Source organism: Triturus cristatus, chromosome 9, assembly GCF_964204655.1.
Source record: "Triturus cristatus chromosome 9, aTriCri1.1, whole genome shotgun sequence".
Lineage (NCBI taxonomy): Eukaryota > Metazoa > Chordata > Amphibia > Caudata > Salamandridae > Triturus > Triturus cristatus.
In genome coordinates, this window is record NC_140592.1 from 78,661,734 (window position 1) to 78,689,214 (window position 27,481).

General features: G+C 47.8%; 1 protein-coding gene across 1 annotated transcript in view; it reads left to right on the plus strand.

Moving 5' to 3' along the window:
- Positions 1–27,481, plus strand: part of NR2C2 (nuclear receptor subfamily 2 group C member 2) — a 324,390-nt gene that overhangs the window by 248,830 nt on the left and 48,079 nt on the right. Inside the window, exon 12 of the mRNA XM_085624453.1 lies at positions 12,478–12,615. Within this exon, the coding sequence (XP_085480579.1) occupies positions 12,478–12,615 (138 nt within the window). The remainder of the gene's footprint in view (positions 1–12,477; positions 12,616–27,481) is intronic.

Consider the following 27,481-nt stretch of genomic DNA (forward strand, 5'->3'; position numbering starts at 1 on the left):
CCCGGTCGAACGCCATCCGCGCATCCAGCGAGAGGATGGCCGCGTCCTCCTCTATCGAGGTGCGGCGCGCAAGAATCCCGTGGAGCCGTCGTATATTTAAGGCGGTATTCCGGCGTGGCATAAATCCCGATTGGTCCAGGTGTATTAGGGTCGTGAGATAGGGCTGCAGCCTTGTCGCCAGCACCTTTGCCAGAATCTTTGCCTCAGCATTCAGCAATGACATTGTTATGTTATGTTATGTTATTAAAAATTTATAAAGCGCGCGTACGCCCAAGGGCTTCTTGGCGCTGGTAAGATAAAAAACATAACAAGAGGTGAGTCTGCCGGAAGAGTTATTTCGGATAAGCTTTTGTGAAGAGGTGAGTTTTAAAAGCCTTTCTAAAGGCAAGGAGGTCTTTACTCTGTCTGAGGGCTAGTGGTAAAGAGTTCCATAGGGTGGCTGCCAGGAAGTGGAAGCTGCTGCCGCCTTGTCGTTTTTTCTTGAAACGAGGAACTTCTAAAAGGTCTTTGTGGGCGGATCTTAGGTTCCGTGAGGGGACATATCTACCGATCAGCTGTCTGATAAATAGGGGTCCCTTGCCTTGCAGAGCCTTAAAGATAATGCACCCGGCTTTGAATTCGGCTCTTTGAGCCACAGGTAGCCAGTGCAAACTCTCCAGGCCTGGTTTGATAGGTTCCCATTTGGGTACTTTGCAGATCAGCCTAGCGGCCTGATTCTGCAGGTACTGTAGTCTTTTGAGTTGTCCTGCAGGTAGGCCTAGGTATAGGCTATTAGAAAAGTCAATGTGGGAGAGGACTAAGGCCATGACTACCTGGATTAAGGCGGAGGGAGTGAGGAAATGGGCGATTTTCCTGATTTTCCTTAGTTGGAAAAATCCAGAGGAGACCACGGTACCAATTTGGGATTTTAGCGAGAGGTCCCCGTTGATGGTTATCCCCAGGCTTTTTACAGTGGAAGATTTCTTAGGGGGAAGACCCATGTCCGACGGCCAGAAGTTAGGGCTCCAACTGATTTCGCTCTTGCCGGGCAGAATCAACTCAGTTTTCCCTGGGTTTAACTTGAGGTGATTTGAGGACATCCAGCTCTGGATTAGGGTCATGGTGGCTTGGAAGTCCTCCACCGCGTTAGGGGAATTGAGAACAAAGATAAGCTGTAAGTCATCTGCATAGTTATATACAGTGACTTTGTGCTTACTCAGGGCAAAGAGGAGGGGCCGCATGTACAGGTTGAACAACAAGGGGGATAGTGAGGAGCCCTGGGGCACCCCACAGAAAGACTTGACCTTGGCGGCAGAAAAGGAGCCTAAGCGAACCGATTGGGTGCGTTCGGAGATGAACGATTTTAGCCAGGCTAGGGCAGAGTCTCTGAGACCCGCCTGTTCGACACGGTTGACCAGAATGGAATAGTCAACCGTGTCGAATGCCGCGGACAAGTCGAGAAGTACTAAGGCTTGATGAAGGTTGTTATCAGCGTTGGACCTCAAGGTGTTCTGGACTGCCAATATTACTGCCTCAGTGGAGTGACCAGGTCGGAAGCCTGCTTGGTTGGGTTGGAGATATTCTGTTTCCTCCACGAAGTTAGAGAGGCAGTTGGTGACGTGCGCCTCCAGCATTTTCGATAGAAAAGGTAGCAAAGATATGGGCCGATAGTTCGTAAGGTCGAGCGGGTCGATGCCAGGCTTCTTGGTGAGGGGAATCAGTAAGGCCTGTTTGAAGCTGCTAGGTACTGTCCCTGACGTGAGAGAGTCGTTGAGTAGGGATATCATGCTGTTGGGCATAGCTCGACCAATTTCTTTCATGATATGGGGGGGGCAGACATCCGTAGGGGATCCTGATTTGACTCTAGACAATAATGTCAAGAAAGTTTTCAAATCAATAAGGGGATAGGAATGTAAAGTTGAGGGATTGAAATAGATGTCATCCACTGGGGCGGATGATGGGAGTGTGGAGATGTTCTGCTTAATCGTTAGGATCTTATCACGGAAAAAGTCGTTCAGGGAGTTGCATAACGCTTGTGAGGGAACTACCGGGGGGGAAGTTCTATCGTCGTTGCAAAGGTCGTTCACAATCCTGAAAATTTCTTTTGACTTGTTGGTAGAGTTGAGGACTTTAGATGAATAGTAGGTTGTTTTATGGTTCTGTAGAGTTTTTTGGTATGTCTTCCTGGCTGAGCAGTATGCGGCCTTGGCCAGTGGACAGTACTGGGAGCGCCAGGTTCTTTCCTTTTGCCTCACTTCTAATTTCAGTGTTTTTAGTTCGGGTGTAAACCATTTATGTGCATCCGGGCTCCTTGAGCAGCTGAGATGCGTGAGGGGAGCATAGATGTTAATCGCTTCAGTGAGCCATTCATTGAGCCGGCTATCGGCCTCATCCACATTGTTGCTGTCGAGGGGGGGGGAGTTACCCAAGAAGTTTAGAAAGGCTGGCATATCCATGGAGGACCATTTCCTGATGGTTTTACTGGATTGTAGTTTAAAGTGGGTTGTCTTATCTAGCTGGAAAGAGAAACTTATGCTGTGGTGATCGGACCAGCAACAGGGTTTTATGTCTAATACAGATAGGGGCAGGTTCAGAGACCAGATTTGGTCGAGGCTGTGGCCCTTCTGGTGGGTCTCGGTGTGGATGTGTTGTGTCAGGTTAAGATCACAGAAGAGACATTGGGCGATAGGAAGCGCACTCATGCGCTGGTTTGGTAGGCTTCGGAATCGCCACTATGGTAGCCACTCTCTGGTCCGGGGGGAGTATCCCTGTCGACAGGCTGTCGTTGTACATGGCCAGTAGATGCGGGACTACGTGGGCAGCGTTCGACTTATAGAATTCCACCGGAATTCCATTTGGGCCCATCGCCTTCCCGGCACGGAGAGCGAATATTGCTAACGTGAGCTCTTCCGCCTTCAGGTCCGCCTCTAGGGCTTCTACTTCCGACGGGGCCAGCCGTGGCATCGCGATGTCCCGGAGGAAGGCCTCCTTTTCCGCCACCGTGGACGAGGCCTCCGGTGTATAGACTTTCTTGTAGTGAGCCGCCAGGGCCTCTACGATTTGCCGCGGCTCCGACATGTAGTCACCCGAATCTAGCCTGATCCGCGCCACCCAATGCGCCGCCCGTTCCCGCCTCTCAAGCCAGGCCAGCAGTTTGCCCGCCTTGTCACCCAGCTCGTAAACAGTATGCCGTGCAGCCGTCTGTTTGGCTCGTGCGGCTTCCCAAAGATAGGAGCGATATTCCTGCCGCGCCATATGGGCATTATGCGCGGTGTCATCATCGATGTGCGTGGCGTGGTTGGCCTCCGCCTCTCTCACCCCCTGCTCGAGCCTAAGCACCTCAAGCTGCTGGGTCCTCTTATAGTCTGTAATCATTGAGATTGCTTCTCCACGAATGACTGTTTTGTACGCCTCCCACAAAGTCGTAGGGCCTATCTCCGGGTCCTTGTTTTCAGCGAAATAATGTTTGGTCGTCGCCTGAAGGGCTTTACGAATTGTGGGGATTTTGAGGTATCCCGGATGAATTGGGAATATCCTGCGGTTACGTGGGGTAGAAAGTGTAAATGTGATCATTACCGGAGAGTGATCCGAGATGCCCCTGGGCAGATGGGAAATGTCGGTCATGCCCCTAAACCCTGCGGGTGACGTGAAGATATAGTCTATGCGGGAGAGGGTGTTGTGAGCCCCTGAGTGGAAGGTGTATTGTCGGTCTTCAGGACAGTGAGCCCTCCAGGTGTCTATGAGGCCGAGTGCCTCCGCGAATTTGCGCAGTTTGGGGGTGGCGCCACCGTGATCTCTGACTGATGACCTGTCCCGTAGCGGGTCTATAGTTGCATTGAAATCCCCGCCCATAATGAGTTCCCCTGGTGGTAATGTCAGCAGGAATTCCCCTAATGCCCAGAGCGTATCCTGGTGGAGTGTCGGTGGGATGTACACAGTTACCAAATTATACACTATACCCTCCCATTGGCAGGTGAGCGCCGCGAACCGGCCCTGCTCCTCCCTACGGGAGTCGATTAGAATCAGTGGAAAGCGCTTGTTTACCAATATGCCAACCCCTCGGGACCCAGACGTGAACTCAGAATGTATCGCCATCTTAAAACCCCATCTGTCCAGTGCTTTCGTGGTCGAGCCTACCAGATGCGTTTCTTGTAGGAGTAAGACCAGCCCTCGTTTAATCTTATCTCCCAGCCCGTTTACATTCCATGATAGAATCTTAAGTGTGGGACTGTGTCGCTGTGTTTGTTCCTCCGTGGAGCTAACGGTGGCCTCCCAGGTGTTATTATGTGATTCCCTTGCCATGTAGGGTGGTGGAAAGTAGTCGTCTCGGCGCATCTCCCCTTGGATCTCTAACAGGTCTGAGTTGCAAAGTCTGCCAATGTGTAGTAGCTAAACCTAGAACAGGACACAAACCAACAGTCCCAAAACGCCCCTGTCCCCCCTCCCTCCTCCCTGCCCAGTGGATTTAAAACTACCCGCCACCCCAACTTAGCAGAGTGCTTAATTCCCATAACTTTCTACTTGCGTGCGGGGGAATGGCTGCCCAGTGCCCCTCGTCCGATCCCCGCACCATGTGCGTGTCCATTCAGGAAACCGGTCAGCAGCATGTTGCAAAGTTCGTAGATCATGACTGCGACACCCCTTCATTGTCCGAGTCTACTGTGAGTGTCCAAACCCATGTGGCATCCGCCTCCTTCCCGCTGCTGAAGTTCGCTCGCGCCATGGCGGCCCAGCTATGTAGCGCAGTGACAGTCTCCCGCGGTCTAGGGTCCTCCAGATTTTTCAGGGGAGGCAGAATGGCTTCGATGGGTGCGCCCCGCCCGGCCCGATGCCTCCGCCGGGCGCCAGCCCTCCAGCCACTCTGTGGCCTCCGTCGGTGTGGCAAAGAACCATGTGCGCCCCTCCGCCTCCACCCGCAGCTTTGCCGGGTAAAGCATTGCATATTTAAGTTCTCGAGCGCGCAGCTCCGCTTTGACCGCGATGAAGTCTCGGCGTTGCCGCGACACTGTCGCGGTGTAGTCCGGATAGAGGGTTACTGTGGAGTTGTCAACCCGTAGCGGGGGGGCGGTACGCGCCGCCTGAAGGATAGCGTCTCTATCTCGGAAGTTAAAAATACGGGCCAGGATCGGGCGTGGGGGGGCCCCAGGCCTCGGCCTCCCCCCATGCACCCGGTGCGCCCTTTCGACCGAGAAAAATTTGGAAAGTCCACGTGGCTGCAGCTGCTCCGTGATAAGCTTTTCCACAAAGAGGTCCAGTGCCGGCCCCCGCTCACTCTCAGGCACCCCCACGACACGTACGTTGTTCCGTCTTGACCTGCCCTCCTGGTCATCGAGCTTGTCCATAAGCTGTTTTTGAACCCGTTCCAGCGACTGTATGCATTACCTGCTCTCGGTTGCGTCTTTGGTAAGGGTTGCGGTAGTCGTTTCGACCTCGGACAGTCTCGTGCTTATTTTGGCGACGTCAACTCTCAGCAGCGTCACATCTGTGGATATCGTGCCAATAGAGGTTTGCATCTGGGTCAGCGTGGCCATAACATCTGCCAGGGTGATCTCTTTGGCCTTGTCAGGGGGGGGGGGGCAGTCCGGTCTTTCTGAAAGGCATATTTGTCGAGCCTGGCCTGTGCTCCCCCACGCTGGCCCTTCCCCCCCATGGTGGCCTGCAACGGGCGGTCAGCGGGGGTGGGCGCCCGCCACGGAGGTGCATAAATTACTGTCGCTGGCCACCACGGGGCCACGTGTCAGCCCTCCTCCTGTCCCGGCAGCGTGCAGGCCTCTGACCCCCTGTTGGCTCCTTACCGGGAGAGTTGGCGCACACCTCGTTCCGCCCGCGTCTGCAGCGTCAAGCCTCAGGCAAGGCCTGCGTCGTCCGCTGCACGGCCACCCTCGACTCCGGGAGATGCCGGGGATCTCCCTCCCGGGGGCTGCGCTGTGGACGGGTCACCTGCCTCCCGCTGCCGGTTGCTCCCTGTGCCGCAGACTGCCCCCAGTCCTCTTCGGCACCGCGCCGTTGTACCCAGTGCGTCTTCTCCCTCGCTGAAATGGCGCCACGTCAGGCCAGAGTCGGCCCCTTTAGACGGGCCGATTGCCGTTGATGGCGGGGGGGATCCGGCCCTCGGTCCTCGCCTCCCGCCGGTATGCCTGACCCTGTCGTGGCGTGCCCCTGCTCTGGCCGTCCACGCCGCTGGCTTCTGGTCCGGCCCTCCTTGCGCTGTGGCGGGTCAGGTGGCTGTTACTCGAGGCCCTGGCGCCTCCTTTGCCAATAGGCCCGGCGCCCGCAGCGAGGCAGCCGGGCGGGCCAGACGCAGCGCTGCTCGCGCTTTCTTCAATCGCCGGAGCCTCGGGTGTTCAGGGGGCTCCGTCACGTTAGTTTCGCCGGTTTACGGCCAGGATGGGTGCCGGATAGCGGTGGGATCGGGCGCTGGGCTCCGGAGCCGCACTAGGTTGCGGCCATCTTCATCGGCTGCAAGCCACGCCCCCATGTAAACCAATGTTAACATATACGCATGATCCTATGGACTATCATGTCAGTGTTTTGGTATTTGTCCTTTGATGTTGGTTTCTCTATTTTAATTAACTGAAGATAAAGAATAAAATGGATTTTTTTTTAATAATTTTGGCAGTACACCGAGTCTTTGTCTGGATGTTTATTACCTGATCTTCGCCAGGTACCGTGTTGCCTAGGAGTTATTTCTCTCAGAACATGTCACCTCAAACCAGTGGGTGTTAGACATCACTCAACACAGTTTCTGCCTGAAGCTCATCGCCACACTACTGTAAAAAAGTGCCCTCTTTTTGCATGGTTGCCCCCACTTTTTGCCAAACCGATACCCAGTGCCTATGTTCTTTCCCTAAAACTGCATTAAAACAAAACCCAATTGGCACTCTTTGGCCACAGGTCAGCCCCTTGTAAATGGTACCATAGCTACCAATGGCACTGTGTCCAGGGAAGGGCTCTAAGGGCTGCAGCCCTTATTGTGCCACCCTTAGAGGCCCTGTACCTTTACACACACACACACTGCCATTGTGGGTTGTGTGTTTTGGTGCAGAATAAAGTGAAGAGTCGACTTGGCACACATCCCCGTGTGCCCTGCCTACAACACACTGCCCTGGCATAGTTCAGCCACCCCTCTAGCTTGGTGCACTATACAAGTGGTCAGGGTACAGGTGCATGAGCCCTGTACCCCTACAGTGTTTAAGTCAATTCTTAGACAGTGTAAGTGCTGGGAGTTTGTCATTACGAACTCCAAAGTACTATAATGGCTTTGCTAAAAACTGGGAAGTTTGGTATCAAACTTCTCAGCACATTAAAGCTACACTGATGCCAGTGTGGGATTTAATTAAAAATTCACTCAGAGGGCATCTTAGAGATGCCCCCTGAAAAACTACCTAACTCTAGTGCCGTAGCTTAGTGGCTGCTCACCAACTGCCACCACAAGACATGTTTCTTGACCCCTGGGTCGAGAGCCTACTGCTCTCGGGGGTCTGAAACAATGCATATCCTGGGAAGAGGTGCCAAGCCTCCTCCCCCAGAATGGGCAGGGTCCACGAAGGGAAATCTTCAAAGTCTTGCCGCCTTTGTGAGCTTCCCCAGTCCTTTGCTGCTTCCAGCAACTGTCTCCCATCGGATCTGACCCCCACCTTGGGCATGAGAATCGGCGGGTAAACCAAGTGAGGAAGAGAGATGTGCCCACCTTTGTTAACCCCACACCTTAGGTGGGGTAGGCAAGGTGAAGCAAAACTCTCAGTCCCCACCATCTTGCAGATGGGGGGACCCAGCCAACCATAGAAAGGCATATACCTCCCTCCCACTGGAGGGTGGCGTAATAGGGGTGTACCCACCCCAGGAAAGGGACCCATTTGTCCCAACCTTTACTTACCTGTAACGCCCCCAAATCTAGTATTTAGGGGCAACCCTGAACCTTTCCTCCTCAGACAAGAACCGACCAAAAGAAAAGAAGGATCGAAGCAGCCATGCTGAAACTAAGAAGAGGACGCCCACTGACTTGGCCACAGCCCTACCGGCCTGTCCTCATCTCTAACATGCTCCAGCGAAATCCCGGTGTGTCCTGCAGCCAGCAGCCTCAAGGACCTGCCCTGCCCTCCAAGCCCAAGACTTTTTCTCCCGTGAGCACCGGATTTGCTCACCAACAGACTCTGACCCCAGCCACAACTGTGAGTTTGCACCACTCTGCACCCGACGCCTACGACCGAGTGGCCCAACATCACAAGGAGGTCTCCCTGGTGACCTTGACCTGAGATCTGGTGATCTCTGACCTGCCTCGACTCTCCAAACGACGCCTACAGTCTCTTTCCGGAGGACTCCTGTGACCGCCACCGGAGCTGGTAAGAAAGACCCGACGCCTAAAGACACCCCTGCACCCACGTCTTACAGCTTTGGGTGGCCCAACGGACTGTGCCCCAGAATCCCCAGGCACCCCAAATTGCCTCTCCAAACGGTGGTCACCTACAGAAGATCTTCGTCGCTGAGCCTGCAGTCTTTGTTGCAACTGGAGAATCCCCTTTGAAAACAGGGCACCCGACACCAAAACAGCACCCAGCCGCCGCTGTGGGTGTACTTTGGGTGCTAACTCGGATCCCCCTTTGCCCTGAGCCACACAACAGGAGCTTTGCTCCCACAACCTTGTGGCCTGCTCTTGAGCAGCCACCAACCGAAGGCCCACTATACCCCATTGGATAACATTGGGCCTCAGCAGTCTGCACCCGGCCGCCTTAGTGCCGCTGAGGGTGTGTTAAGAGTTCATCCTTGACCCTGGGGGAACCCTGTCTCTAACCCTAGAATACCAACTCCCACCAACAAGTTGCTATTTGCAAACCGTTAACTTCATTTTTCTCCATAGGAATACATTGACTGTTTGGAGTTGGTTTGTATGAAGCACTGAAACTGCAAATATACCAAAACTGATTTACTTACCTTTTCTCTAGGAAATGTCCCAGTGTGATATCTAGGCAAATCACACGGAGTAGAAAAAGTAACTTAAAAGTAATCTAAAAAGTAACTTACAAAGTAATCTGTAAAGTAACTGAAAAGTAATTTTGAAATATTGACTTGCCTGTAATTCAACCAACTGCATTTGAACCTGAATTCAACTGTAAAACATTGCATAAGATTTTGCAAAGTATTATTTCACGTACCCGCACCAGGCTTGGTTTGGTTCTAGAAATAAAATAACTTAATTTTTGATACAAACAAATTGGTCTGAGTTCAGTCTTTGAGTGTGTGACATCATTTGCTGCCTGAGTGTGTACAACGAATGCTTAACACTAGCCTCTGGTAAAGCCTTACTGCTTGTCCTCATTACCACAAATAGAGAGTGAGGTGCTATCTTCTTTTACCTCTGCCCACCTTTGGGGATCCACTAGACTCTGTGCACACTATACCTCATTTTGGTATAGTATATACAGAGCCAGCTTCCTACAACTACCCAACATACCAACCCACAGACCTGTCCTCTCCCTGAACACCAATGCCTCCTTCAGGTAGCGTTCCAAGTGCTCCTTCTCAAAGGGCCCATGAGCCTGTTTTACAAAACCTACAGGGCTCAGGGGTGTATTACCTATACTTCCTGAGTCCCAAAATTGACCGGTCCCTCAGGCCCATTCTGGTCTTGAATGGGTACATAGTGTCAGAACACTTCCACATGGTCACTCTTCAGGATGTCATACCTCCACTACAGCAGGGCGATTTCATGGCAGCACTCAAATTCAAAGACCCCTATTTCCACATCCTGATTCATCTGGTGCATCCTAGCTACCTCCGGTTTGTGGTAAGTGGCCAGCATTACCAGTTCAAAGTGCAGCCCTTTGCAGTCACCACCCCACCCAGAGTTTTTACCAAATGCCTTGCAGTGGTAGCCGCACACATGCGAAGACAGGGCATTCATGTATTCCCATACCTGAACGGTTGGATGATAAAGAGCGCAACGCAACAACACTGCCTAAGTCACAATAGACCTCCTGCACAAACTGGGCTTTATCATCAGCGAAGTAAAGTCCGATCTCCTGCCTCTTCAAATTCAGCCTTATCTGAGAGCCATCCTGAATGCAGAGGTCCGCAAAGCCTCTCCCAGTCCTGCAAGACTCCAGTGCCTCCAAGCTTTGCTGCCTCATTTTCAGCCAAATTAACAGGTCACAGTATGGACAGTCATGCTCCTCCTCGGCATGATGTCCTCCTGCATTGCCATAGTACCCCACGCAAAATTGCACGGGTCTGCTGTACGAATGGTCATCACATCAGTGGTCTCAAAAGGATTGACATTGGCATGACCTGATATTGATCAGCCGCTCCAGTAATTGCTTTCTGCAGTGGTGGAACACCAACACTTGTTGCCAGGGTGGCCCTTTCTCGACCCAGTTTTGCAGATCACTGTCACAATAGATACATCTCTCAGTGGGTGGAGGAAATCATCTACAAAACCTGACTGTCCGGGAGCACTGGGGTCCCATTCACAGGGACTGTTCATCTAGCCCTCCTAGCCTTCCTTCCCAACATAGTGGGCAAGGTAGTCTTGTACGAATGGCCAGCATGACAGCCATGTATTACATTCAGAAGCAGGGGAGCAGTGGCTATCTTCAGCTTTCTCTGTTAGCTCAGTCCAGCTGGTGCTAGACTCTCCACCACAGGATCCACCTGTTGGCGGAATACCTCCCGGGAGTGAACAACGACTTTGCCAACCTTCGCTGAAGAATGTGGCAAAAAGTCCATGAGTGGGAACTCCACCCAGAAGGCCTCCACTACTTTCAGCCCTGGGGGTTTCCATACGTGGACCTCTTTGCCACAGCAGAAAACACAAGGTACCTAAACTTCGACTTCAGATTCCCACACCCACAGTCCATGGGCAATGCACTATGGATGATTAGTCAGGGATATGTGCCTGTGCTTTTCCACCTCCCCCCACTTGTTCTATTCGTTGTTTGGAAGCTATCCCAGACCTCCTTCACCCTCATCCTAGTGGCCCCCACTTGGCCAGACAACCCTGGCTCACCACTCTCCTAGAACTTTCTATGGTCTTAGCCGAGAGGCTTCTCAATAGTGCGGACCTTCTCATGCAGAATCATGGAGAAATCAGGAACCGACTCCAAGACTCAACATTTCGAACTGGCTCCTGCAGTCTTAGAATTTAGTTAGCTCAATCTATCTCTTGAATGCATTAACATTCTTAAGAAAGCATGCAGACCCACTACTCATGCCTGCTATGCTGCTAAGTTGAAAAGGATTGCCTGCTATTGGCTTTCTAACCACATTGACCCCCTGGCAGTTACAGTTCAGAACGATGGTTGTTACCTTCTGCATCTCCATACGTGTGGTCTAGGCTTCACCTCTATTCGGAGACACTGGGCAGTTGCGATGTCTATTGGGCTCTATGTCCTAATTGCCCTCCCTTCATCCCACAACAGTGGAGCCAGATCATCCGATTCTAGTTGAGCACACAGGCTCATCAAACGTTTGATGAAGTGCTTAAAGCCTTCACAAAACGATACTCTCCCTCTGTCTGCTATTCTGTGACATTGGAAATCATCACTTCTGTTAATAATGCATGGGTAAATACCCTCTCCAAAGTTCTTCATGTCCAGGAAGCCCATCAAGGAGAGTAGCTGATACTCTGCCAAACCCACAACACCATGTAAAACCCTCATGTTTCCAGATGCCTTGTCTGGCTCTTAGGAAGTGATGAAGCCTCCTTATGCCTCTAGCTGCTCTTGGGCCCAACTCCTTTTCAGGTGCTACTTCAAAATGGCCCATGTGCCCGGTCCACATAGTCCTCCATTGGTCTGGGGTACACTGAAAAAAGCAAGTCTCAGAGACACTGGGAAGCACAAAAAGCCTTTAATCAGAGTGCTGGATGCTATCTGTGCCACCAATGGGCTCCATCTTGGTTTGCATACATACGCAGCACTTGTGGTTGATCCTTCTCATCAAATAATTGTAGGCCTAATAATTGTCGCTGCGACCCTGATTATCACCGAACAGGCGCATTAAAGGCCTGTCATCTTTCTCTGTGATTGGCTGGCTCTGCACACTAGTAGTGGTCTTTCTGATAAATACAGAATTTCTTCTGTAAATTCATCATTGTTCTCCTGCCTGGTGCAGGGACATGGAAACAATCCAAAAGTTATTCAGCAAAGGTGACGCCATATATGTAGTGAGATCTGGTGTCTAGAGCACTGACTTGCTGTGTGAGTTATGCTGAGATTTTCAGATCTAGTTTTGTTTCTTTAGTCCAGGGACATTCTGCAGGAAATAATTTAATATGCTGAGTTACTTATCAATACTCTATATATCAATAGAAAAAGTATACATGTATTTTTAAATGGTTGGCTGCAATGTCATATGCTGAAATGGCAGGGAACACATGTAAAATTAATGTTGGGTGGCAAGGCTACGGCTGAAAATGCTAGGGTTGAGAAATCAGAGCACCCTTTCTTTTAAAGCCAGTATCTCTTGAAACCACTTAATGGAGTACTGTTTTATCTTTTATAGATAAGCTTTCTGGGGACCGAGTAAAACAAGTAATGGAGCATATCTGGAAACTTCAGGAGTTCTGCAATAGTATGGCTAAACTTGATATTGATGGATATGAATATGCATACCTTAAAGCTATAGTTCTCTTTAGCCCCGGTAAGTCTTTGGATGGTGTTGCATTTCTTTTACTCTCCTTCCAGTCCACAAGTTAAATGAAGAAGCATATAATAAAGAATAGAGAGATTAAGACTCTTACGCCGATTCAGACTGTTTAGTTAATGCCTGTTCTTAATGGGCAAATCTTGCGTTGTTTTCTTCTGTATTGCTTTTTTATTTTTTTATAGCGCAAACCGAGGTACAAAACAACGAAGTGCTTTACTAAGGTGGTGTGCTGGAGGAATACGGAGAATGGGGATGTGGTATGGAATACAGGCAGGACAAGGGAGGTTAGCAGTTGTGTCTCATGACACGGAGAGTTACAGGTGAGTGAGGTACTGTTTGAAGAGTGCCTTTAGTTCCTTCTTCGATACCAGGAGTGAGGGAGCCTGCCATATCTGGATGAGGAGGAAGTTCCAGATCTTAGGAGTGCTGCAAGGGAAGAAGATTGGACACCTTGTCCTCTCATTCCACTTTCTGTGAGCCCTATCAAGTTGCTGCTGCGAAGGCTACATAACCCGCCAGAGATCCAAGTGCTATATTCCTGCTACTATTATTGTCTCCTGGTTTCAGTTCTATGCTGTTTAATGTTCACATGTTTTATTTGTCTCCATCACATGTGATGGAAAGCTATTAATACATCCGGATGAATGGGGTAATGGCAAGCTGCTGCTCTTGTCTGTGTTCATATGGTACTGAGCTTGCCATTTATTCTCGCCTTGTGCTATCCTGCCCTAATCTCCCACTTGGCTAATTTGCTATCTCCTCCATTTGCAGAACAGTCTCTTCCTGCAGCCTGTCTCGTCCTTGCCTTGTCTATGCCCATTCCAGCCTACCTTTTTCCATAAAAAGACGAGGGCAACACAAATGCAGGGAAGATTTGAGATGGAGAAGATGGAATCCCAGCACTCATTTGTATGTGCTGCTGGTCAACATTGAATCTTTCCTAGATACTCATGCTTGAATATCTCATGATCAAACAGGCAATCCTCAGCAGTCAATGTTAACATAGCAGGATCTGATACTCTTTGAAACTGCCATATACTACATGTAGTCCAATTCACTTACTTATGTGACCCCAAATTCTGGTCAGTTAGGTGAAAGGACTCCGCTCCAAATCCCCATAGAGGCTGAGCTGGTCACATTTTCTACCACATTGACTGACAGCTAGGCAATCTTTAGAGGGCTTCTCTCCAGATTTGCAGTTTTGTTGTTCATGTTGGTATTCACTGCTGTTCTTTAGGGATCCTAATACCACGATCTACAGTAGGAATGCAGTATTTGTGTCCCCTTTGGTATTTGGCTGGCTGAGCAATTGGAACTCTGTCCAGATAGCTGACACCCCTCTTAAAGCTGTAGCGTAATTCAAACTTTGCCAGTCCTATGGGACTAAGAAGCTCTACCATGATGGCCCCATAAGAAATATGTACTATGTCTTGCTGGACATGTGGTGAAAAGATGCAAAATATTCCAAAGGTCCATTCAGAAACTTAGGAGTGACAGAGGCAAAAATGTTTGCACATCTGGAGTGAATTTTTCCAGGTGCTATGTTCACTAAAAGTGTGCATCTTGCCAAGGTGGAGCTAGTTAAAGCCTCATATTCAGAGACACTCTTAACTCCAACCTTGAAGCCCTCCGAGCCTGTTCCAAGCTTACACAATAAGTCAAAAAATCCTAGACCTTAGATGTTTCACTGGCCTTCCATGCTGAATATGCCTCCTAAACCTTCAAAGAGTCTTTGACAAAGTCTTGTTGACGAACACTGGCAAGGCTTAGTCAACGAAGAAAAAACCTAGACCATTGACATCGATGGGCGTACTGTCTGTACCTGCCACCAAGCATGTTTTGTTGACCACAAAAGTACCATTATCAGGCCAAGAGTGAATGTCTCATGCAACGACTGTGTCAATCACCACTATTTTTGTTGACTGTTAAAACTTCTGCAACTTTATACGACAACATCATCTTTAAAGATGACCATACCAACCATGGCATCCGTGCTGGAGCACATATTTGAGAATTACCTTGACCAACTACTACCACCTGTGTATTATAGAAAACCAACAGTTCTGCACTGTTAACCATCTTGGGCAGTTCAACTGCGAGGAATTTCATAATCTGACATTCCTCGCCATTAAGAGCCTCTTCCAGCACCTTTGTTCCCACCAGATAATGTGCTTCAACAGTTATATGTGGATTTCCTGCCTGGGTCGGCAAAGTCTGTATTCTGTTTTGTGGGATCAACAGTGTTTCAAACAAATATGGAAACAGTAAGCAAAAGATAAAGATTCAGTTACAAGTACTGCATATAGGAGTGTTAGACAGCTAAATAACAGAATGAACTAGGGCTATTCCTCACTTGCGACACTGCTTGCTGCATTTTTGATGAATTCCCCTACAATGTTGATTTCATCACTATATGCTTACGAATCACTAAACAGTATGAGACAAATGGAAGGTAAGGTGGCATTTTAGCACAATATGCAGCAGTCAAATTAATAAATGAGATCTGTTGTTTATGAGATGGTGGCTTAAGCTTCACATATCTTAGACCCATCCTTCCATGTCCTGGAGCCCCATTTCCATGCTACCTTTTCCATTAGAATTTTAAAAAACGTATCAACAGGCAGATCTCCACTCTTCTTAAGTCCATCAACATTCTGGATGCTGCACAGTCCAGGTTTCAACTATCTCATAGCACAGAGTCCACTCTGCATCAGTCTTGGAAAAATTATGACTACTGTCAGAGGAAGGTATATGTTCTGCTTTCGTCCTGCTGTATTTATGTGCCCCTATTCACAGGGTCTCATAGCTGTTGTCATGACTCAAGGAACCAGTGATTCAAGGCATTTATGGGCCTGGATAATTTTTTTTTTTTTTTTGTAGCCCCTTTCTACTCTGAATTCAAATCTGTTTTTTGATAAACATCTATGGGCTTCCGTTAATCCACTTCATCAGTTTTCTCAGTCCTAGATTTGTGTGTTGCGTAGATGACCTGCAAAATCTAATTTCTCTTGATGACAGCGTCCAGGGCAACACCTCTAACTTTCGAAATTGTATTATTGCTTTCTTAACTTCTTTCTAAGAGCCTTGGGGCAAACATAGGTTATTGGGCTCATCCATGATGATTGTGGCCTTTTATTCCTGCTGTCCCTGGGCTTGACTGAATAACTGAGCCAAGTACTATCCTTTCGTCATTTGACTCTGTGGTAACATGGGTCGATCAGTCCAAGGCTCTTCATGTGGAGGTAGGCACACGGTACACAAAGACTCAATACTCAAAATACTGTGACCTCCCACAATCAGATTGTTCAATCAAATACTTACTTTTGGTAAGAAGATCTGTATGTATTACCCACGCAAAGTATAAATCATCACACTAAACTATTGTTGTGTAGTTCCTAAAAATACATAGGATCTGCGAGTTTGCTGGATAACATAAACTAAGGGATTGGTGTCTAGACTGATTCTGGACACCCCCAAAGGATATGTCAGCCTTGTCAGATATGCTAGCTCACAGTGTCACCATAAGCCCCCGAACATGACAGCCCATGACCCTTCAGGGATCATGGAAACAGTACAGTACTTTCGCTCAGTCAATCGTGCTCACTTGGTCTCAGAGGAATACTCAGAATAAATGTTGGGGACGTTTTAAATAGGCATTTATTGAAGCCACTTCATTTTAGTATAAAAAGTGTTTGCTAAGACAATCATTAGACAGAAGCAAATGTAAAAGGTTACAAGCATCAACATAGTAAATAGAATGTAGAATTCTACCATGGTGCTTAAACTGAATATATGCAGGCATATAAACATGACAGTAATCAAGTGTTCTCCTGCTATGCGGACCCTACCTAAGTGTACCTAGCATGTATGTGGGTGTACAGCCAAGAATCCCCTAGGAAAGAGCCAACCCGCATTACCTGATGGGAGAGAATGAAGGACCCCGTCTTGGTCTCGAGTTGGGCAACCCTCAAGAGATGTCAGACCGCTGCTTGTCGAAGCTTCAGCATGCAGGGACCTTAGTGTCTCATGTCCGCGTGGAAGCATCTCTTCTGGTTACCTAGCGAAAGTACGGTTCTTTTATACTACAAAGTTAGCCTTGGGGTTCCTACCACAATCGATATGTTGTGAGTGCGATTATATGTATTAGCCCAAATCAATAATTACAAGTATGCAAAGAAGTTCTGTCGCCCTAGGATAAAGATGACCATGACTTTTATACAGGATGTGTTAATCCTGTTATGTACGTTATGTTCAGGAGATTTTACTCCGAATCCTCATGCATAATAATGAGTCTCGATTCCAGGAAACCAATGGACACATATTCAGCACATACCTGGGTAAGGCAAGGTAGGACAAATGTAGGAGAAAGGTCGCTTTGCTACTAAGGCCTAGGTTGGGGGACATACTTCACTAAAAGTCTCTCATGACTAGCATGCTTGTAAAGGCCCTCAAAGTTCAACTCGCAATGGTGCTAATCTGTGAAGATCATACAAGTCTCAGAAGGGTCTGCTACAGTCTTGCAGAACAAGGGCCTTGCGAAGTGTCTGGGAGCCAGGGCACATCTTCCTGCACTCCGGTGACAAGGCTAGCTGCATCGCATCTTCCAGTGGTTGGCCTGGTGGTGCGCTGAGGCAGTCGGCGATGGCTTCTGGGTGCGGCAAGCAGTTTCTCCTTCACAGTTCTTAGCTGGGGCGGTAGCTGTGCTGCAGGGCAACTCTGATCGTGACCTCAACTTCCTGTGCTGGCTGCGGAGACTCCTCTAACATGAGTGATGGCTCCAAAGTTCCAAGTGGCATTTTCCTAGCATACAAGGGTCATGGATGATGGCCCAACAAGGTCGGCTGCACAAGGCAACCTCCCAGCAGTCCTAGTGGCAACTCCTCCTGGTATCCTAGGATCACGGATACAAGCGACAGCCCCAATGTAGTCAGTTGTAACGGGCGGGAGGCCTCCACTTAACAGCAGCCACGACTGAAGTTACTGACTTACAAGAGGACAGACCGCATTCTCGTAACATCGTCCCAACTGGTCCTGGCGCCTCACGCTGAGCACACCGGGATCCATTCTCCAGGATCCCCACTGGGCTCCGCTCCCTCCAGACTGCAACAAAGGCAATGGAAAAGACCAAAACAGAGTATTGAGACAATAGTTCCCATTCTGCACTTTGCAGCTAAGCCATATTCTCCAGTATTTGGGGTGTCTTTCATAGATTCACATGCCTGAATCATTCCCCGTCGTCGGAGTGGGAGTCCAACGGTACATAGAAAAGCAATAATTATGCATATAACAACCAAAAAACCCTGGTAACCTGAAACCAGGAAGTAAAGTAGCCTAAGCTACAAGGAAAAAACTTCCACACCTATGACTATCAGTCATTATAGCCGGTCCAAACTGCAGCCAATCAGGCGACAGCACCCACCAGAATGTTCTCCCCAGCGGCTGAGGCTCTCAGATTTTCTACCGCACGTCGTGTGAAGGGAGTCTCCCTGAGCTCTGCTCAGTACTTCGCAGTTTTCTCTACTACTTTGAAATCTTCAAGATGTCAACTTCTAAAAGATCCCTCTTCAGGCCTTGTGAGTCCTATGGAAAGCTCCGGCTTTTTTCTGAAGACCCTCACAAGAAATGTATTTATTGTCTCTATCCGGATCATGAGGTAAAGGAGTGTAAGATCTGCCGGACCTTCCCTCAGAAAACCCTTAGGGATAGAGAAGGGCGCCTACTTCTGTGGCTACAGAAGATCAAGGATAAGGACAACCCTTTGTCGGAGGTAGAAAATGCAGCCTCTGGGTCCTCTATTTCCTCCAGAAAAAGGGTGGCTGAAGAAGAGTTTTCTTCTCCTGGGGCGAAGGTGTTGAGGAAAAATCAGCCTGCTAAGGACTCTGGCCAGTCTTCTTCTTCATCAAAGAAGACGTCTCCACCTTCAAGATCCAAGCCTGCTACGCCCCCGAGGAAATCAGAAAAATCTATGCCACCTAAAACTTTTCCTGACAGGAATTTACCTCAGGTAAAATTTCCATCGTTGACGATATCGTCGACGCCTCCGTCGTCGACGGCCATCATTGTCTACGCTGTTTCAACGTCGACGATTACATTCTCGTCGCCGAGGCCTAAAATAATAATGACTTCAGCTTCATCTCCGTCGATGCTGGTCTCGGTGAGTGTCAGACCCATCTCGTCGACGAAGGAAGTGTCACCACTCGTCTCCGTTCCGTCGACGGTAAGAATTAAGAAAATTTCATCGACTACGTCGACGCTCACCTTGTCGACGAAGACTTCCTCGTCGGCGGCTGCCTCGTCGACGAAGACTACTGTCCGTCGCTGGCTGCCCGTTGACGAAAACTGACTCGTCGACGATAAAGATCCCCTCGTCGATGAATATTGCCTCGTCTACGCCCTCGTCGACGAAGATTGCCTCGTCGACACCCTCGTCGACGAAGATCGCCTCGTCGATGACTAACATCTCGTCGATGAAAGTAGCCTCATCGTTGAAGACGGCTTCTACATCAGGCCAGGTTTCATGACCTATTTTGCCATCGTCGACGATCCTGTCGACACACTCGTCAACGCATCTTTTTTCTACCTGCACGGATATGCAGGTCTGGACTGCAACTTCGGCGTCTACTTTATCTGACCAAACATCAACAACGACTACACTACTTCAACGCCGTGGGTCCTCTTTGGAAGCCCTATCGCCTTTAAAACTTCCGGAACAGCTTCTAGACTCTGAGGATGAGAATGACGAATCCGGAGAGGATGGTAGATTTCGGACTGCAAGGAGTCCATCAGAGCTCTTTATCAAGTATCAAGACGACGACCAGGAGGAAGATCCTGATACTGAACCACAGCCACCACCTCCTGTCTCATTGCCTTCTGCGCAAATGCCGTTAGACCTGCTAAATAATCTTCAATACATGAATCGGTGGAGTCCCTTCCATCTACGCCTATGCCAAGGGTACCAGTGCCTTCTTTTCAGTCTCCAAGACCACCTTCTCCATTGCCATCTCGTCATTCACATACTACTGACGATGAAAGGGAAGAAGGAGAAGTGGATGATCATTCGGTGATGTCGGAGTGGGACGATTATCAAGTACAAACTCCGTCTCCAAGCGCTCCGGCCCCGGTAGACTCTCCCCCGGTGGATATCGGGAGTTTTCATCTCCTTATGGAGAGAGCTACCAAAAGATTCCTTATCCCCATGGAGGCAAAAGAGGACGACTGCTTCCTCTATGATTTTAAAGACCAACCAAGGAAACAGATTCGAGCGATTCCGATCATAGACTTTATTTGGAAGGAGGAATTAAGACTAATGGCTACACCAAATTCTCTTCCAGCAGTTTTACCATGGTTGGACAAAAAATATAAAGCCCCAAGCAACTCACCGGCTTGCCTCATCGGTCAGCCTAAAGCTGACTCCGTCATAGCTCAGGCGGCTCAAAGAAGGGCCAGGAATCCCTCGTCTCCCATTTCAGCTCCATCTGACAGAGATGGCAGACGTTTAGATGCAATGGGAAAGAAGGTCTCCACGATGGCAGCAACCACGGTTCGGGCTGCAAACTCCCTAGCTATATTAGGGAGATACGATCGCCAGATCTGGTCCGACATCTCTCCTTACATCAATATGTTACCGGAGCCCTCAAAGTCCGAGGCCTTAAAAATTTTGCAGGAAGGGGAGTATACCTCGGCGGAGATCATTGATGCAGCAGTGGATGTGGCATCTACTGGATTCAGGCAATTGGCGGGGGCTGCAGTGCTAAGAAGGCAGGGTTGGCTAAAGTCAACATCTTTCCGACAGAAAGTTCAATCAAAGATCATCGACATGCCATTTGATGGTGAGTCCTTGTTCGGTCAGCATGTGGACGAAGCCCTTCAGGCGATTAAAAAAGATACGGAGACGGCGAGGTCTCTTGGCAGCCTACAATTCTGTAAGTCTTCCTTCCGTGGTGCCAGAGGACGTGGATCCTTCTCCAACAGGGGAGGTTATAATCAACAGCGATCCTATCAATCCTCACAGACTGGCCAAAAATTTCAAAATTATCGGCAACAATCCTATGGACACCGGAGTCAGCCTTATTCCCATTCTAGAAGAAAACAATCCTTTCGTGGACGAGAGTCCAGTAAAAAACAATGAGATCAGCCACCTGCCACCATTTCTGCCATTACCCCACATAAAAATTGGAGGAAAAATATCCCACTTCTATTCGAACTGGTCCAAAATTACTACAGACAAGTGGGTTATGGATACAGTATCCAGAGGCCATGCTCTGGAATTCACAAAAATTCCGCCAAATTCTCCTCCCAAAGGTCCTCCCCCTGCTCATCTCAAAGAGCTTTTTTCCCAAATAAATCTGATGATCCGGAAGGGAGCAATCGAAAAAGTCCCTCTGTTGCAGAGAGGAACAGGTTTTTATTCAAGATTTTTCCTCGTCCGGAAAAAGTCGGGAGAGTGGCGCCCAATTCTCGATCTTCGCTCTCTCAACAAATGTTTGAAGAAGCTGTCCTTCCGAATGTTAACGCTTCAAGAAATTCTACAGTTACTTTCGGCGGGGGATTACATGGCCACCCTCGACCTACAGGACGCTTATTTTCATGTGCCAATCCTACCCAGACACAGAAAATGTCTACGGTTCAGAGTGGCTGGCAGGGACTTTCAATTCAGAGTCCTCCCATTTGGGCTCTGTTCAGCACCCAGGGTATTCACAAAGGTCATAGCACCAGTGACTGCACATCTTCGCCTACACGGAATTCAAATTTTCCCTTACCTAGACGACTGCCTTATAAAGGCGAGTTCTTCCAAGATAGCATCCGAACATGTTCAAGAATGCCTCCAACTTTTCCAGTCTCTGAGTCTTTCCACAAATCTAGACAAATCGCATTTGACTCCTTCGCAGAGAAGAACTTTCCTAGGAGCAACAATGGACACAAAACTGACCAAGGCCTTTGTGTCAAAAGAAAGCCAAATCAAGATATGCAACCTCCCGTGCTCACTGCTATCAAGAGTGCGTTTCAGTCCGTGTGTACAAATCATTCCTAGGGATGATTTCTTCCTGCATTCATCTCATTCCCAACTGCCGGTACAGAATGAGGCCATTCCAAGAAGAGCTCAATCTTCAATGGCTCCAGATCACAGGGTCGTTCGAGGATATCATTCGCATCACCTTACAAATGCGGGACGCCTTTCATTGGTGGAGCCACATGAAGCACTTGAAAGAAGGTTGTGCATTTCTAGTCGAAATGACGGATTTCACAATCACTAAAGATGCGTCCCTCGAGGGCTGGGGAGCGCACCTTCAAGGAATGACAGTTAATTGCAGATGGACTTTAGAACAAAGAAAGTGGCATATCAACCTCCTAGAGCTGCGAACCATATTCTTGGCTCTAAAATCCTTCCGAGCCATCATCAGAGGAGCATGCATACTAATACGAACGGACAATACGACAAGTATGCATTACTTGAACAAGCAAGGCGGGACGAGGTCAGCCCTATTATCTCAGCAAGCACAAGAGATTTGGGATTGGGCAATTCGTCACAAGATCCTCCTCAAAGCCATTCACGTCCCAGGAATCACCAATGTTCTGGTGGATTCCCTCAGCAGAACCACAACATCAAACCACGAATGGGAATTACATCAACCATCCCTAGACCGAGTGTTTCAGGAATGGGGGCATCCCGATCTAGACCTTTTCGCAACCAGCCAGAACCGCAAATGCCCATTCTTTGCAAGTTGGATTCCCCACAAAGACTCACTGGGAAATGCATTTTTGATGAATTGGTCACAAATATATGCCTACGCTTTTCCACCGATTCCGTTGGTTCCACGAGTTCTGCACAAGATCAAGAAACCGCCTTGCCGCATGATCCTAATTGCTCCCAGGTGGCCACGCCAATACTGGTTTACAGAACTTCTCCTCCTCTCGGAGAGCGAGCCCATACAGTTCCAGCCAATTCCGCAACTTTTGACCCTCCAGAACGGCCAAATTTGTCATCCGGACCCAGCATCGCTGAGATTAGAGGCATGGCTCCTCAACACCTTGAATTTGCACACCTAGATATCCCTCCAGACTGTCAAGAGGTTTTGGCCAATGCTCGAGCACCTGCAACTGTTAAAACCTACAAACTAAAGTGGAAGAGGTTTTGCATGTGGTGTCAGTCTGCTAATCTCCATCCTATCCATGCAAGACCAGAACAAATTCTGCCTTTCTTTCTGCAGTTGGCAAGGTCCGGTCTTTCCCATTCTACTCTGAAGGTGTTCTTGGCTGCGATTTCAAGGTTTCGGCAGGATGGTGTTAACTCTCTTTATTCCAGTAGAGTCATCCAACAATTTTTTAAAGGGGTATTCCGGATGTTCCCTCCTATCCGGCGTCCACCTCCTTCTTGGCACCTTAATATTGTACTTTCACAACTAATGCGGCACCCTTTTGAGCCCATTCACAAGGTGGATTTAAAGTTCCTTTCTTGGAAGGTTTCCTTATTGCTGGCTTTGACATCAACCAGAAGAGTTAGTGACCTCCAAGCGTTCACTATTCATCCACCCTTTCTGCAATTTACATCTGAATCTGTAGTACTACGCACTAGCCCTAAATTTATGCCAAAGGTTCCGACGGATTTCCGTCTTAATGAACCTATAGTTTTGAAAACATTCTTCCCAAATCCACTAACAGCTGCAGAAAAAGCCTTGCATTCTCTTGACATCAAAAGATGTCTGAAGTTTTACTTACAGCGGACAGTAACAATGCGCAAATCGGACCAACTCTTTGTAACATATGGTAAACCACGTCAAGGCCATTCAGTGTCAAAGCCAACCATAGCTCGTTGGATCTCTGCTGCAATTTGTTTGTCATGGCCAAGCTGGAAGACCATTGCAAGCGACCCCAAGAGCACACTCTACGAGAGCAATCTCTTCATCTACAGCTCTTTACGCCGGTGTGCCTCTTCATCAGATCTGTAAAGCGGCAACATGGTCCAGCAGGCATACTTTTACCAGACACTACTGTTTGGAAGCTGCAAGTGATGCAGACGCATCAGTGGGACAAGCTGTTCTACGCAATCTTTTCAAATAAGGTGATCCTCTGTTCTCCCTCCTCCACTATGCTTTTATAAGACGCTTTTTCCATACTATTTCTATCTTGAAATTGTTCCGCATATGTTGAAGCACACATGTATTTCTCTGTGTTTATACTGTTCTATAATGTATATGGTCTATGATACAAAGCAGCGTCTTATGAGCATGATGTTACGTACTGCTATCTACTCTGATTCAGGCATGTGAATCTAATAGTTACTTACCTGTAATCTGTGATTCTCCAGTATTGGTGTCTTTCATAGATTCACATGCAACCCGCCCACCTCCCCTCAGAGGCTTTTAGGCTATTATGTATTGGTTCACTCCTGTGCGAGAAAATCTGAGAGCCTCAGCCTCTGGGGAGAACATTCTGGTGGGTACTGTCGCCTGATTGGCTGCAGTTTGGACTGGATATAATGACTGTGATAGTCATAGGTGTGGAAGTTTTTTCCTTGTTGCTTAGGCTACTTTACTTCCTGGTTTCAGGTTACCAGGGTTTTTTGGTTGTTATATGCATAATTATTGCTTTTCTATGTACCGTGGGACTCCCACTCCGACGACGGGGAATGATTCAGGCATGTGAATCTATGAAAGACACTAATACTGGAGAACCACAGATTACAGGTAAGTAACTATTCTTTCTGTACATATGAAAGTTTGTCAAAGGTACACTGGCTAACAATTGTCATGCACAGGGGCACAGCTGCACAAATTCCATCACTTTTCATACGAGGTTACATCACTATGCAGTGCACATTTCTGTAAGCATTTAAAATATGGTGCACTTATCACAGCACACGTTCTTTCCATGTGGATCCATCTACGTGATATAGCGAGTATATGGGGCAAGTGGATTTCATCCCGGGAGAAGTATATTCTGGAACATTTTGTCCCTAAGACATGTAGATTTTTAAATCCTTTCCACACCCTTGACCTAACGTGTTCTTGTATCTGCGGATTGAACTCTGTGTGTGTTAAGTTCAGCTAGTTACTGCTTACTTGTGAAGATTAGGCTTTGAGGGTGAGCATGTAGATGCAAGATCCTACAAATATGACCTGCTACTGCAGTGGTAGTTTTGACTTTTTCCTATTTAGATTTAGTCCTAGATTATTTACCAGGGTATGGTGAAATTCCCTGCTTGAGTTGTGTATTCGGGTGATAGGCCTTCAATGAGAGTGTCATCTTGTAACACTCCTACCCCTTGCTCAGGTACTGCCACTGTGTCCTGACATATGGTGATGACTCTGAGGCAGAACAAAGACTAAAAGGCAAGGCCCTGAACTGAAAATGCTAACCGTTGGTCATGAACAGGAGGGACTGGCTGTGCTTGGGGTGAATTAAAATATGAAAAGAAGTGCCCTCCTGTTTGCTTGTAGGATGTCAAGATGAGAAACCATTCTGAAGCATTGTTTCTTTATTAGTATTTTGACCGTCCTCAGGTTTCAAACAGGGTGCAAATCCACTGATTTCTTTCATACCGCAAAAACTTTAAATTAAAGTTCCTCATTGTGAGAGAGAGGAGGCCAGAAGGGAATGATCTGGGAGCCAAACAACTCTGTCAGTGATGAAAGGCACAGGGCAAGATGGTAAAAGTTGATTAGGGTAGCAGTAAAGGTAGCTGTGTAGTTGTATATAGGCACTGGTCTTGTTGCACAGCAGAGAAGAGGAAGGGGAACCCTGTAGTAAAAGAATTCCCTCATCCCGCTCTGACTACCTATATATTTATGTGTATCTGGGTCTCTAGTTATCTATATCTAGCTCTGTCTACTACCACTCCATCTACCTCTCACTACTTGCTTGTTACACATTTCTTAACCTCCCCTCTCTACCTAGCTCAGTTTATAATTGTACCTGGATTCCATCTGTTTGTTTGTGAGTGTCTGTCAACACAATATCCAGCCACCCACTCATAATAGAAATATATACGTCTGGTTGTTATTGCTTCCTTTCAATCCTATCCATGTGTCCCCACCTTTATCACTCAACTTCTGTAGTACTCATGTCTTTGTCTGTCTCTGTCTACCCCTCTTCATCTCTTTACCTCTATTGTTTTAACTATTGATCTGTAACAATATGGTCTTCAATAGTGCAGGACTCGTGCTGTCTTTGAATATGCCTTCACACCCTGCTCTTCCTGCCTTTTCTGCTCATACAGTCTTTGAAAACTAGGCTGTACTTGGCTGGGACATCAAGTGCGAGCGATAGTTGTAGCATTTCCAGCCCCCGCGCATTTTTAACAGAGCTGGGACTAACAGCTCTAGTTCTGTGCCAGGTGTGGGCCAGATGCGTAAACTGCATTTCCAGAAGTTAATCGGACATCACTGTCAGTGGTAATTAATAGGCACCCTGCAGCTTAGCTGCCATGTACTGGGCAGTCTGAGGGCATCAAATAACTTGCTGTATTAGCACAACTGTGCTATAGAGGCTATCTGGCTGGAATTATAGAGCGTATAGCCATATGAAAGGTCACACATGCTTCATTGCAAATGCCAAAAGGTCACACATGCTTCATTGCAAATGCCAACATTGTAAAAGGGCATAACCACTGATAAAAAAATACATATTTTACCTTAAACTGGGTATTGCAGTCAGTTTGGGGTCTTTATTAACTTTAATGAATGACAGGACACCAGTGCCATAGACTACACATGACAACACTGTCAAAAGACTTCTATTAATGCCTGGTAGTAATATGGCCAGTATATCATAAATGATTCATCACAAAATTTGATGTCAGGAGAATGTGCTGCTTGGCTACACACTTATAAGGTCCCAAGGGCAAGACCTATTGGCTATGTCAATGCCTGTTATATATTGATGTTGTGTAGTCCTCATTAAAGTCATGCCAGAGTTATATTGGTCACAATTAAGATACAGTAATATTTCCTATGGATTTTGCTAATTTCCCCTCCTGCAAATAATGTCAAAGTCTTTACATATGTGAAAGTGTTGCAGGGATTCTGCTTATACACAGAACTATGCGTAGAACCCCAGGACCTCAGTGAATTGTGGTGTACCAGAAACTCACCTCAGAACCCAGAACCCAGTATCCGGCTAGCACAAGTGTCCCATTCGTTATCCGAGATTTAGCTCGGCAGTCCCAATGAAAAGACAACCCAGAACAAGCGACTCAGTGTACTCTCAGGAATGGTGGGAATCGGAAATACCTGTTCGTATATTATTCTCATATCAGTCCACAACAAGAATCAACAGAGACACGGTGAAAATAAAAAGAGTTTATTTTTATAGACCACGTGTCCTAAGATGCAGTACTTTGGCTAATACAAGCAGACAAATGATTATAATTAAAACCATCAGCATCGTTACAATACCATAGAATATAAAGGGAGTGATCATGTTATAAATGACAGTGGATACTACCACCTTCCCTTAAATAAGAAGCTAATATTATTATTATGCTAATAAAAGGTCTCTTAGGCTTGAACAGGGGACCCCATACCTCACAAATCAGCTTAGTGAAATCACATCACAGGAGCATCAGAAGTCTTCTCGCAGGAAGGCTCGTCTTCGGTCTGAATATTAAACATGATGTCTGCAATATTAAAAGCACCAACTTTCAGGTATTCGCAGCTGCCTGTGTGTTATGGCTAAATAGTGGGTCGATCAACCTGGAGTGGAAAACATGCATTGTCTAACGACCCAGACTGTTTGTTACACCATGTACAGACCAAGGTCACTGCGCAGAGCTCGGGATGGTAACAACAGATTGCTCTAGTGTGAGGCAAAGCGCGAGTCAGCAGTTTGTTTAAACAATAACATGTAGATGCAGTGTCGTGTG